The 14,742-nt window shown below is 36.0% G+C and overlaps 1 protein-coding gene across 1 annotated transcript; it reads right to left on the reverse strand.

Annotated features, from left to right (window-relative positions):
- Window positions 1–3,342: 3,342 nt before the first annotated feature.
- LOC149006836 (Tetratricopeptide repeat (TPR)-like superfamily protein) lies at window positions 3,343–14,192 on the reverse strand. Its single transcript, XM_089165740.1, has 15 exons — window positions 14,029–14,192; window positions 13,774–13,945; window positions 13,519–13,671; window positions 13,341–13,439; window positions 11,141–11,242; window positions 10,715–10,858; window positions 9,299–9,393; window positions 9,072–9,198; window positions 8,896–9,000; window positions 6,884–6,990; window positions 6,050–6,101; window positions 4,271–4,360; window positions 4,097–4,181; window positions 3,958–4,022; window positions 3,343–3,678 (listed from the first exon to the last, which is right to left on the reverse strand). Exons 2-15 carry the CDS (start codon window positions 13,876–13,878, stop codon window positions 3,526–3,528), a joined length of 1,482 nt encoding a protein of 493 aa, XP_089021866.1. The 5' UTR covers window positions 13,879–13,945; window positions 14,029–14,192; the 3' UTR covers window positions 3,343–3,525.
- Between the last annotated feature and the right edge of the window lie 550 nt (window positions 14,193–14,742).

Consider the following 14,742-nt stretch of genomic DNA (forward strand, 5'->3'; position numbering starts at 1 on the left):
AAAAATTAATCATTCAAATGATAAAAATCTTTATTAACAAATTCACATTCATAAGCAAATTGATTATGCATTCACAAGTTCTACATCACAAAAAAAAATTTATTCGCATACAAAAGAGACGGATTATGTTCAGATAAAATCTGATTTAAATATGGTCATACAAATGCTAAAGGGGAATTTTAGGGTTTCTTGGTATGTTTTAAACTTAGTCATATAAATCTTTGAATATGAAAAGAGTACACTTTTGATGATCGTATTCATGAGTTAAACTTCAGTTAAACTCTTGCGCTAACTTCTTAGTTGGATTTTTTAAATATACTAATTAGGTCCGTTTCCATCCTAAAGCCCTTCCATCGGCATTATCCAATTATATTACGAATGATGCAAATAGAAAGAAATTTTGTAGATTGTAACACCACCATTTTTTCGTTATTTTTACCAAAGTTACCTTCATTCCATAAAAAACCAATCATCTACTAAACTAACAATTCTCATTTTCTTAACAAAGAAAAAGCATAGAGTTAATCCAAGTTTATAAACCAAAAACAAAACTCTAAATATGAACAACCGATATTTTATATTAATATCAACATTACAGTAAGAATTAACGTTGCATTTAATAGAAGATGCTTAAAGAAAATCTTTCATGCAGATTATAACACATGGCAATAAATTAGAGGAAAGAGAGAAGAAAAGTGAAATACCTAAGACTTCTTCTCTGGATATGAAATGCTACTCGGCAGAGCTGCATTATGGAAGCGGAAGACATACGCAGAAATTCAAACTTTTGGCGGAGAGAAAGTCTTTCATTAAAATTTTGAAATGTGTTTTGAATTTGAAGAAAAAAGAAGAAGGGAAAAAAAACACTTAAAAAGGGGATTGACGTAAATACAAAATTTTTCTGTTTTAACATTTTTGGAATAAAAGTTTTTAAATTTACATAATCAAACCCTTCAACGGTCGACTCACCGGCCCTAGAGCTGTCTGTTTAGACTGCCACCATCACTGGCGACAAAATCACTCGACGACGGCGATGCTGGAAGAACCTAACTCCTGAAAAAGGAATCCAAATAAAAAATCAAATAACTAGAACCAAGGATGGAAGTACAGAACAATGATGACCTAGGACCTATCAAAGAAGAAATCTAACATTCATGTCCAGATTTGTGTTTCATCCTCTGGAAATTGGCGAGCGTTTCTTGAAGTTTTCTTCCATTCCTACTCCCTTCAGTTGAAACTGTATAGAACTTGGGGTAGGGTTTTGATTTGAAGTCATCTTTCACAATATCAGGTTTTCTTTTCCCTTTCCGCTTGGCCACTCCCGATTTCCATGAGTCATTTTAGCAAAATCCCCCGAACTTCCAGCATCGCCGGTGGTGGCGGAGTCTTTTTTTTTTTTTTTGGGTAATGGTAGAAAGCCAGTTGAAGGGTTCGATTATGTAATTTTCAAAATTTTTATTTCTTCGACCCAAAAAAACAAAACTTATACTTCTGAAAATCTTACCAACACAGAGAAAAGCATAGAGTTTAATCCAAGTTTATAAACCAAAAAAGAAAAACCCTAAATATGAACAACCGATTTTCTAAATTAATATGAAGATTATAATAAAAAATAATAAAATCCTACGTTGCATTTAAAGATTTTTAAAGAAAATCTTTCAAGTAGATCATTATACGGCAATAAATTAGAGAAAGAGAGAAGAAGGGTGAAATACCTGAGACTTCCTCTCTGGTTATGAAATGCTTATTTGGAGAATTGGATGAAAGGCAAATAAGAATTGCATTTCGGGAGCAGAAGACGTAAGCATAAATTTCAAACTTTTGGCAGAAAAAAAGTCTTTCATGAAAGTTTGAAATGTGTTTTGAATTTGATGTGAATAAAAAACAGACTTAAAAAGGAGATATTTATTTGCAACTTTTCGCATAATTTAGTTTGAATCTGACAGTTCAGAGTACAAACAGAGGGTATTGACATATACAAGTATGTAGATACCAAGGAACAAAGTGTCACAGGGCGATATATCGCCCTATCGCTGGGGGGTGACATGACTTCCCAATATGTCGGCAATATATATCACCAAATTTGCCATATATAAGAGAAATTCATTCGTTTTTCACCAATTTTTGTTCGATTTTTGCCAAAGTGACATAGGCTCCAAGGTCGCTGCCCCCACACAGGCCAAAAAGTCGGAAACACACTCAATGGGTATTTGGGGCTTTAGCTATTAAATTGAATAAGGGTATCCTAAGGTTTTAACTTCTATAGTATCTCAGGGTGATTTGGGTTTAGACTAGAATATCATATCAGTTAGAGGTATTTTGGAGTTTTAAAAGAATATTTAACCAAAAAGTTATCACTTGATTGAGAAAGTTAACAGTAGAAGGATTTGTAAACTTTTAATGTAAAATGGGGTTTAAATGTCATTAGCATATTAAGTGGAGGTCTAAATGTCATTTAACCAACAAGAGAAAGGTAACTATCATTTACCCTACTTATAAAAAATAAAAAAAAAAACTAACATTTACCCTATTGATTTTCATTTTAACGCTATCTATTTTAATACTATTTATTTGACGTCCAAAACCATTTTTGTGTCATTTAGTATGTCATTCTAAAACGAGTCCGAATCCTCACCCCGTCGGGGGAGCATAAACTGCTCCTCAACGGCTTCCCAACCACACAAACACCTAGGGCTCACATGTGAAAATTTAAAGTTTTTTTTTAATCTTTTCAAAAAGTATTTTTCACCTATGGGCCCCACGTATTTGTGTGGTTGAAAAGCTGTCGGGGAGCATCTGTGTGCTCCCGACGGGGTGAGGATCCGGACTCACCCCCCATAAACAAAAAAGAATAAAAAAGGGGTGCGGAGGAAGATTTCCAATGCCAACACTAAATTATCCAATTTATCAATTAGACCTCGTGTTACTAACATCATTAATCTCAATTAATTTTTACTTATCCATTTTCAATATTACCCCACATTTTATGAGAAGAAGATGGCAAAGGAGAAAGGAAATAAAAAAATAATCATGAAGAATAGAAATCAGAAAAATGCAAAGAAGAGTGATTGAAGACAATAGAGGAAGAAAAAGATGAATAGAGCTTCGAGTCTTTCGTTCAAAGGTGTTCTTGTTTCTTTAAAAAATTTAACCTGCTCACATCAGCACTTAACATTGATTTCCTAACAACAGGAGGTGTCACTGATGTATTTTTCTTCTATAGGGGGTCTAATTGATAAATTGAATAACTTAGAGGGCGACATCAATTTTAGGGGGTAACTTAGGGATGGCGCTGAAATTTCCACACAAAAAAAATGAGTGTGTGATTCCCTCTCAACTCTGCAAATTTTGACCGAGAATGAAATGGCTAAAATCACAAATCAAGCAAGAACATTTATTTATTTAACGTAGTTTATTTCCCCATCCTTTATTTAGTGATCAATCTCTATATAGTTCATTTCTTATGAACTAAAACACAGGCGACTGAGCAAGGGTATATCAGATGGTTTTTATAACAATCTACTTTTACATAACTGGAGAAATGGATGAATAAACATCAGCTCTGCCAGGTCTCCTCTCAGACCATACCAGTTGTTCAAAATATGCTGCTTCTAATGCCTTGGCCTTCTCTGATGCATGGACAGCATCCACCCTGTTTGCCATTGTATAACCTCTCTCCTGGACAAACCACACAAATACATATCATGCATGAGATGGAAAATATACATATGTTTCTGAATATAAACTAGTTTCCAAGCAGCTCCCTAGGAAGTCTGCAAGGGTTCTAGGTTTTTTTTCCTGTCATATTAGTCATGATACATTTTAGATGTAATGTTTATTTTACTCCTCACATCCAACAGATTTGAATGAAAAGTGAAAGTGAATTTTCATAACTAAATTCCAAAGGATTTATAGTTACTGATTACAACAATGATGCATTGAATGTGAGAGACGTACCAGCAAGCGCCATAAGAAAGGAACCCCTTCCCTCTGCTTTATCGCCTTCTCAATTTCTTCAATTGCTGCATTACAAGTACCATATAAATACAGAAAACCTGGGGATAAGTTTCAGCAATACAAGAAACAACGGGAATACCTTTCTCAGCACGCCCAGAATTCAACAGAATGCTGTACCAGACTTCATTGAAAACCTCAAGTTGTTCATCGGATGCCCCAATCATCTTGCATAGGAAAAAGAGACAACTCAATTCTCTAATGCCCATCCCAGAAAAAAAAATGGAAAAGTCTCAGACTAATCCAAGAGAAGTACCTTAAATTCGATTGCATTAAAATCTGGAGCAAGCAATTGAAATGCATGTTCATAATCACCCCTCCCATATGAATACAAGGCCTCAGCAAGCTGAATATTAAAGGAAATAAGATTCAGGCTTAAACAGTTTATACAAACTTCTATCTAAAAGGATTTTTGCTCATTAAATGAAAACTTAACATTTGTTAAAAAGAATCACATGTTACATATCTTAGATATCTAGGATATAAGTACCTACAAGGACTATGGCATCGTTTGTTTAAAAAGAATTTGAAGTAGGGTGGGAAAAGGATGGAAAAAGTAAACTTTTCCACAAAATTTCAAACCATGACTTGTTTGGTTCAATGGGGTGGGAAAGTCAGCAGACAAGTTTTCTTGATTTAAGGAACCCCGTCTACTGACATGACACCCTATTTTTCCCACCCCACCTCTTTTAAAGTCCCGCTAAATTAGTAGAGAGATATGATAAATGTGGAACTCACACTTGCAACTTTTCCACAAAGTTCTTTCATTTCTATTTCTACTCCCCACCCCACTACATGTAGGTCCTACATGTTTACTTTTCCCACTCTTTTTTATCTAGCAAACAAATGATGCCTACAAGAATTCATTTATGAACTTTAGCATGAAATGCCATCAAGTAAATTTAGAAATTAACAGCCAATTGTTATGCTGAAAGGGGAAGTTGCTAAGCAAGATCATCACATAAAGAAAATTGCAAATTTTAAGAAATGATTATGCATGTAAAGTCACACAATGATTTATTGAGAGGAACACATACATATAATTAATGAATTGAAATGGTAACACTGGATCAAACCACAAAGACTCAAGAAAACTTGGTCTGTATTTACAAGAATGCTCCTTAAAGCACAAAAAATTTAGCAGAATAGAAGACGCGCCATAAAATATAGAAATCAAAAATACTGGAAGAACTTCCTGACAACAGACAAAAACAAAATTATCACTGTTCAAAAAAAGATAACTCAGAAAGCCAACTTAGTCAGATCACCCCTCAACTTTTCTTTGCACATCTTGGTTCTACTTGCTATAAAAAAAAAATTCTTTCTGAACTTCAGTTTTTTTACTTGTAAACTGACTAAGAACTTTACTCGCTAATCAGTTAAGCAGGAAATCAGATAACTCCACGTTTTATGCTTTAGATGACTCTACTTGTAAGATAAAACAACAGTGGCTAGTTGGGGAAACAGCAAAAAAAGACAGAACAGGCAGAAGAAAAGGGGGAACAAAAGAAGGAAAAAGTGGGCAGAAAAATGTTAAAAGAGTGAAGGGAGAAGGAAGGGTGAAAGAGGAGCTCCCACACGACGCCACAAAGGAAGTCACCGGACAGCGGTTTGGGTTTTTCTTTTAAAAATAACGATGTGCCACAAAGAATCGCAGTATGCGGCCTAAGTAAAGAGCATAAGTCAAAACTACTGGTAGAACTTATAACACACAAAAACAAATTTATCACTGTTCAAAAAAAGACAATTCAGTAAGCCAACTTAGTCAGATCACCCCTTAACTTTTCTTTGCACATCTTGTTTCTACTTGCTACTATCATTTTTTTGTTTTTCTGTACTAAAGTTTTTTACTTGTAAACTGACTAAGAACGTTACTCACTAATCCATTCAATTCAGCAGGACATCATATAACTCAACGTTTTATGCTTTAGTTGACTCTACTTGTAAGATAAAACAATGGCAGCTAGTTAAGTAAAGAACATTTCCATAAGATAGGCTTAAGAGAAACAATAGACAGAAGAGTAACGAAGAAAACCTTAATTGCTCTCTGCATTGACAGCTGCTTCTTCTGGCTCATCGAACAAATCCTTTTATTATTTTTATTTTATTTTTTTTTTGGGGGGGGGGGGGGAGGGGGAAGAGGAGGTGAGCTGTCAGTTGAAATAAGTCAAATATAATATGAATTCTTATTTTATTCATATTAGATCAAAAGCATGAAGGAAGTTGTAGCCAAACCATGAGGCTCAATCTTCTAGTACACCTATAAAATTCATGAAAGGAAACCAACAAAAATTAAATAAAAGTGGCACAGGAAAATCTTTTGGCATTGTAAAAACTAGGAATTGACCTTCAACTGCCTCATTTTAATACTTTCTGACTTAAAAAATAAATCCTTCAACAGTGTAGGCTTAAAAGAAGAGAGTGAGAACATTCCAACCGCCATTCAATTAATGGAAATAGTAGGCTAATTCAGCCTATTTTTCACTATTTTCGGGATAAAATGAGAATTCTGCATCCAAAGGTCCAAAAATTGAAAATCTAGATATCAAGACACCTTCAAAAATGCAAAAAACAACCCTACGCCCTCCACATAAAACGATGCCAACTGGATGGGGCCAGGTGCAGTTGAGCCATACTGGAACCAGCACCGTTTAAGACATTATAAGTCCAACTCTACTCCAGTCCCTGCCAGAGCCATGCCTCGCCTTCCCTCAAACACCCCCCCCCCAAAAAAAAAAAAACAAGAATAAAAATAAATAAAATAAAAGAAACAAAAAAGGGAAAAAGAAGAAAGAAGAATGACCTTAGTCACCTTACAATGGAATATTGAAGTTACATCATAAGAAAGCATTTGCTTTATCCTCATTACCTGGATCTCATGCCATCTAGCAAATCCTCTGCTTTGTCGCTTTCCTTCACACTACCAAACGCCCAGAGTATCAACAGATCAAGGAGCCATTCCACATGCCAATTGGACTATTGAATGAAAACATGTCACCCAGGAAAGGTAGAAATCAATTGATTATTCTTACAATAGTAACTAGCACACAGTGAAATACTAAACAAAACTATGGTAAAAGCATATTAGTCAATCCCACAAAAGTCATACAATTATTAGAAAAGGCTGCATTAAGTGTAAAGGCAAATATGTGATAAGAACAGGCTTGTGCTTGATGTGTTGTCAGCACTCTCAGGAATAATTCCCCTTTAGATTAATAGGCCAATGGATAAATCTGACAGGAAAACCACAACATGCAGCCAATGCAAGCTGGAAGAACTCAATGGTTAAGTGTGGATCCTACTAGGTTCTTGGATCAGAAGACACTGTATCTTTCAATGAGATGATCAAGCTACTTACAAATAAAATTTTAATATTTCAGGTTGCGGCATAGTAGAGGATAGGTGTTGTTTCCCACTAACACCTGTTACCAACACCTTATTTTTCATTAATCACTAGCTTTACACACGGTGAATTTTTTTCCCTTGCCCTCCAATTGTAAATCTTTCATGAATTACAACACCTATCTTATGGAGGCACTTTTTATTGTTGAGCAATGTGGTGTGGCTGGGTTGCTCAGGAAACTCTCGACATCAGGTTTAGAACACCGTAACACGTGACCTTAACTTGGTTAAAAAAATCCTTGGCTATTTAAGTGGCCTTTTGGCCATACAAGTTCTGAGAAGAAAATATTCCCAACTGACAGAAAACAAGAGAGAGCTCTAACAGAGAAAGATCACCCAGCCCAATTTAGTTAGTGATGTGCCTTTATGAATTGAGAAGTAGTAGAGGCTCCATACAAAATCTAACATATGTGAACATGACTCAAGAACGGCCCTACATGCTTGCTTCATGCAAAGTCATGCTTGTATCGCGGAGAAGCATATAAGTACTAGAAAAAATGCAAGATTCAGCATGACAAGAACTGCCCATCCTTATTATAACTAAATGGGGCTGGGTAAAGACTAAGGAACACAATTCGTTGAGAGTATAAACCACAAAATTCAATATTTACAATTTTTCCTTTAATATTTTTTAAAGATTCTTTATAAAAATGTTTGAGAAAAAAGGTCTTAGTTGGTTTTTAGGCATTAATTGAGCATCAAAGTCAGACATTTAATTGTTAAATCTATATCAAATCAAGGGGATGCAACAAGAATCTAGAAGAGGGCTCCTTATGGTAGGTGCTACGTACCTAAGCCAAATTCGGATTGAAGCCCAAGCATGCACCATGGATATAGCCATACCAATGAACCACATACGTCTTGTCCCTTGTCTCTTATGCCTGCCTCTTCTCATTTTGTTTATACTATTTATTTGCCATGTTGATGTTGATGTGAGTGACTAGTTATGAATGGTGGATATGGAAGGCTGTGATGGGAGGTAAATGAGTGGACTGAATTGTTTCTATTTTATCAAGATAAAAAAAAAAAAACAACTGCTGAACAGAAGTTGTTTCCAGTCTCCAGTCAGTATTGGACTGAATTGAAATGTGTGGCTCACTCTATGGTTACAAAATCAAGGTCTCGATGTACTACTCCTGTATAATTGCTTTTGTGGGTATACATCAAATTGACAGCAGAAGATCAACTACCCATTCAGCAAAACCAAAGAATCTCTAAAGAGGTCACTATGATAGAGTCTACATTGATCAAATACTCATTCAGCAAAGCCGAAGTCTCTCTAAAGAAGTCATTCTGATAGAGTCTGTGCATCAGCAACAATTTCCCCCGGTATCCCTTTCCACTCTAAACTTTTCCAATTGTCAATCAAGAAAAGATTTGCAGTTAAGCCTATCATTGGGCATCATGTTTTTTTTCTGCCATGTAGCTTTACCAACTTCTTTACCTTAGAATATCTGAAATTAATATAAGTAGTCTTACCCGATCCATTAGAAGGCCTGCAAAGGTGTCTAAGTGATCTCCAAAGAAACCAATTTGTCCCCTTATGTCCATCCGCAACAGCAAACCTAGAGCATTCAGATACACCTGGATGCATGAGAGTAGAATGTAATAAGTGTGCAATATGGTTGTGGTGAAGAGGGCTATTGGTAACATACCTCTTGAAAAGCATCAGCTCTTTGCAACTCATTCCAGATACGCTCATCATAAATCTGTAAGATTTTGCTAGTTGGAGAATGGCCTTCCATGTAACAAACAGCCACATGCCACCAATTGTGTGTGAACCTTAAAATAAATATTGTTTAGCTTTCTCAGATGCTAAATAAATTACTAAATGACCAAAATCAAAACAAACTCTGATGCCATAGAAATAGATTTACCGTACATGAATGAAGAACAAGATCCCCATGAAGACGAATTTTCTTCCATAAACTCTACTGCTTCCTTGAAATGACATTCTTGCTGTAAGACATGACAAAGCTGCAAAAGAATCTACCAGCATTATTGCAAGCACAAGGAATATAAATATGAAATGGTTACAATGATGCTTTCAAGCCTTAACTATGGTGTTAAAATGCTCAAAATAGTTGAAAAGTTCTCGTGACGCTTTCCCAACTTCATGGAAGTGGACCTAATATTTTGTACTTGTAAACTGCAGATGAAGTAAATTCCTACCACCTTTGGAGTAGTAGCATAAATTGTATGTCGTCCATTTCTAAAATGAGGTTGTATCTTTAATATTCTAACCAATAAAATGGTAAGGTTCATATTCGCAGTTTAGAAAATAGGGTAGATTACACAGACCTCCCTTGAGTTTAGCCATAACTATGTGTTCCACCCTGCATATTTTAGACATACAGATACTTCCCTTGAAACCATATGTTTTAACACTATTGTCCAATCCATCAAACCCTGTTAAATATTTTCAGTTACTTATTGAAGTGGTGTTGCCCCAAATTTTAAATGACCAAACAACCCTTAATCCGATGTAGAGTAACCAAACTGCCCTCCTCATTTCCTTTTCTTACTCTTCCTGCCACACCATGCACTGCCCCAATCTGAACTCCAAAGCACATTCTAAGAAGAACCTCTATGTCTTCAGACATCTCTCTGCTGCTGTCCATGCCAACCTCCCTAGTCCCTGAGTTTGGATCAGTCATGGATTGCAAATTCAACCTAGGAATCGGGTGTGGACAGAGTTGCAGGGAGAGGAAGAAGTGGGAGTGGTAGGTCCCTCCATTTTAGATTACAAAAGCTAAAAGTTTAAAGCATAACAGCATAAAGATATCCTACAGAACAGGGAATGTGTTGTCGCGTAGTTGGCAGAAGCTTGGTTATGAAACTTATTCAAAAATTCAAGATAAACCAGCAACCACATCCAAAGGTCAAACTATATGGACTCTCCTCGTGTCTGTCAGCACTTCAATGATAGATTTCCAAGTCCACAGATAGGACATTAACATTACAACATAACACTAACTACCGAAATATCAGTACTGCATGAATGGGTAAAATAAACCTGTTTCTCAAATTCTCATACAATCAAAGAAATACAACAGAGTAAACATAAGGATTACTTGTTGTTCGGTGGTAACAATTATATTCAGTAACCAAATTTAATCCAGGAGGTAACTCGACAGACCAAAATCCATGAGCTACAGCAGTCGAATTGATAATAATACAATATAGGCAAGCAGAATCTGCTCTTGAACAAATAAACAACATCATGAGAGAGGTAAAATCATGTCAAAGAATGCAGTAACATATATTCATTCAAGAAGCTGGAAACAATTTGACTCACATTATGCTGTGACCATAGATCTTGTTTGTTGATCTCTAAGCCCTTCCTTGCTGCCTTCTCAGCATCTTCCATTCTGCCAAGTTCTAACAAAGGAAAGGCAAGCATGCCATATATGTAGCTCTCTTGTTTATTTTGTGGCAGAACCTGTTTCACTTGCAAAAATGAGATTTGTTAACCCATGGTAACCCCTTAACCCCCAGCAAGATTCAGAAGTCAAATAATCGTTGAAAGCCTCGGAGATGATCAATGTAGAACATATTCACTTTCCTGAATAATATTATTTTGACAAAGCATTTCAGAAACTGCTGGCAGGACATGCATTATTTGCAGATGATCCTCTTTACTTTAATAATAATAATTAAATTAAATTAAAAAAAAGGAGAGAGAAATCTATGTGATATTCGTTTGTTCCAGAAGGAAATTAACCTGTTCAACAAGAATCAAAGATTTTTCTGGTTGACCCATGTAGAAGCATAGAACTTGAGCCCTCTTCAGAGATGCCAGATCTCTTGGGAACTGTTTTAGCAGCTGGGAACACCAAACATCACAGACAAAAAAAAAAAATTAAATAGCTACATTAAACAGCAGTCAAAAGAAAATGTCTTTGCAAGAGATAATGAATTCATAACTGTAAAGATAGATGACCATTTGTGGAAACCCATAAAAATAAGATATAAGTCGAATATGGAGGAAATCTTATAAGGTTCAAGCTGAGAAGTGAGGATTGGATTAAGGAGTCCCACATAAGAAAAACAAAGCACAAGGCATCTTTGTCAAACTAGCAGGAGAGAAGTGCAACCAGATCTGTTTACACAGATAACATTTCCAACTCAAATTTGATGATGAAAAGTACAAACAGAGGGTCAGTTTATGAATACAAAAGGCGTCTTAAAACATATTATTTTGAACACTTTTGCCTTAAAGGTTGAACCCATAATCCTAGGTCTAACAGAACAATGAAACAATCGTTTCCATTTAAAACATTTAGGCACCGTTTGTTTGCGAAAGTGGGGTGGGAAAAAAAAACATGTGAGTCCCATATGTAATGGGATGAGAGAGAAGGAAAGGAAATGAAAAGGATTTTGTGGAAAATTGTTAAATGTGGATTCCACTTTGTTGTTTTTCACACTTTTTCACAAAATCTCACCTATTTTGTGAAGTTTTGAAAAGGCATGGGGTGGAAAAGTTAGCATGCCACTTCACCAAATAAGCTTCCTTAATTTAAGGAAGCTTGTCTGCCAACTTTCCTACCCCACGAACCAAATAAACCACACTTTTGGGATTTCATTGAAAATTTGAAAAGTTTGTTTTTCCAAACTTTTTCCCACCTCACCACTATTCCAGCAAACAAACGGTGCCTTAGCTATTCCTTTTACCTCTATAAATAGAAGGTAGACCCATTTTCAAAGCTTTGTTTTGAAGTTTGCTTCACTTCAGTCTTAGTCTTTTGGATTGGAATCCTTAGAGCAATTGAATGGCATAGTGAACAAGTGCAGAACCAATCTCACATTTTGGGGTAGTTTCATCATGGAGGTTTACCAGCAAGTAATCACGAGTTCACCAATACAAAGCTCTACAAAGCTTTGCTTTTAAAGTTGCAATCACTTTAATCTTGTTCTTTATGTTTTCCAGTGTGTCAAACACAGCCCTTGGAGCACTTGGGTGCCCTTGTTAGCAAGTGCAACACTGCTAGATAGCCTCACATTTTGCGGGTAGTTTCATCTTGGAGGTTTATTGGGAAGGAATCACATCTGCACCAATATGGGGCTCTACAAAGCTTTGTTTTCTCCACTTCAACCTTGTTCTTTCTATTTGTCCAGTGCTGAGCACAACTTTTGGAGTCCATACAACACTTATAGCCTCACATTTTTGGGATGATTTCATATTGGAGATTAATTATTAGGCATGCTAAGGATGATTTTCATCCTTTCCCTAATTGTTTCTCATTTGAATTCTTTCCATATTATTCCCTCCTCTCATTTGAATTATTTCCATATTATTTGCTCTTCTCATTTGAATTCTTTCCATTTGAATTCCTTCCATTCATCATTCCTTCAATTCGAATTCTTTCCATACCATCTCACCTTCAATTCGAATTCTTTCCATACAAACATTTCCATGTATAATATTTGCTATACAAACATTTCCATGTATTATATTCCATACAAACATTTCCTTGTATTGTATTTCCATCTTTTATATCTTTCCTTTATTGTTCATAATTACCTACCAGCATGGGATGTATGCTCTATATATTTGAGGTTCTCTCATATGAAATCATTCAACCATTTTCTACTATTGAGGTTGTGTCTTAATATTAATTGAGAAGTGATCCGGTTTGCACCAATAAGAGGCTTTACAACCTCAAAGAAAGTGATCATTGACATTTTGGTCCCCCCACCCAAAAAAAAAATTTGACGTTGAGTAAACTAAAGGCTTAGCGTTTGTAGGATCTAAATCATGTGAAGTTGGTACATCCTCCTCTACATGTGGATTCCGATTCAGCCATAAGCTCACATAATCTCATCTTCATATTTTATAAGCAACATAAACAAATAAAAAATCAAAACCCACAAGAAAGGGGGGGGGGGGGAAAAAAAAAAAAAAAAACTAAGATTCAGCACACCTTTGAGTGCATCTCAAGAGCAGCATCGTCGTCCTTATCTTTGGCAATCAAAGAAGAAATGGCTTCAAACACCGCTTTCTCATACGGGGTAGCTTGTTCCTGGGTAATTTGAAAAGGCAATTAGGAAGGGAAACAATAGAATAGCTAACTCAGAAGGAGAAAAAGAGTTACAACTTACAAGTCGGGACTCAGCAGCGGCGAGATAAAAGGAAAGACGAGATGGGTCACCGGTTGAGAGGAAATGAGCAGCAAGAATGTTGGCGAGAACGCAGTCTGGATCATGAGACACTGCTTCAAGAATCACTCTTCGCTCTCTTCCATAGGAAAGAACCTTCAATTCACCAAAATAAACCAAAATTCAAAACTGATTTCTGAAAATTAGGGTGGGAAAGGAAAGGAAGAGACTAAACAAGAGATACAATTGTATTGGTACCTGGTGGTAATAGGTGTTGATGGCTGAGATGCATGCATCCGAAGTTGTTCTCACCTGGTATCCCCATTTGTCCACTTTCAAGCCTTCTCCTGCTAATCCTTCCATCCTCCTACTCCTCTCTCTCCGTCTGTGTTCGAAAAATCAATCGTTCTAAGCTCTGAGCTCTCTTCCTCTAAAATTGGCGAAAAAGGTAATTGATTAAGGAATGAACAACTGCGAAAATGACAATTGCGTAACAGTTGCAGAGGACCCAACCAGAGCGTGATCAGCAAGTTTCTTGAAGGTGTAGAGCCTCGTCATCAAACGCTGATGACTCCGATGACGCTGCTTGCTGGCAGTGCAGCTAGCTACGTTCTCCAAAAAACTTTGAATTAAATGTCGAAGCTTCTATCAACCAGGCAAAAAGGGTAGTTAGTCATTAATCTCCGTGTCAAAATGAAGTTTGAAACCTGGCATATTTACCAAAAATAGGAAACTAAAAAAACCCTAGGATATTAAGAAAAAAGATTTCAGCACCTCAATTAATGCATTTAAATTAACTCAAATACAATGCACTTTTTATACTAAATAACAGGCTGTGATTTAAAGTTTGATTTTAAATTTAAAAAGTTCATAATAATCTTTTAGCTTTTTTACTTTCTCAGCAAGTTATTTGGCATATATGTGCACAGAGGATACTTATCAAAATATAGGCTCCAAATCATGGATAGATTAGAGGCCTCATGTTTTGCATTGGCAACCTAATCACCACAAGATTTTTTAAGAATTTGAACAAAAAGGAAAATAATTTGTTTCTAGTGGAAACAAATGGAAACAAAAATGAATCAAGCACATATGCAAAAGTTTGGGAACTTTTTTAAGATGGATGCTTCTTTCCATATGCCATCGATTGCAAAAGCTAGAGAATTATCTCTATTTTTGAAACCTCACATCCAGGTAACCATTGTATCAGCTGATAATCGAATCATA

This window comes from Hakea prostrata, chromosome 8, assembly GCF_041222555.1.
Source record: "Hakea prostrata isolate BN-2017 chromosome 8, UWA_Hpros_2, whole genome shotgun sequence".
NCBI classification, from domain to species: Eukaryota; Viridiplantae; Streptophyta; class Magnoliopsida; order Proteales; family Proteaceae; genus Hakea; species Hakea prostrata.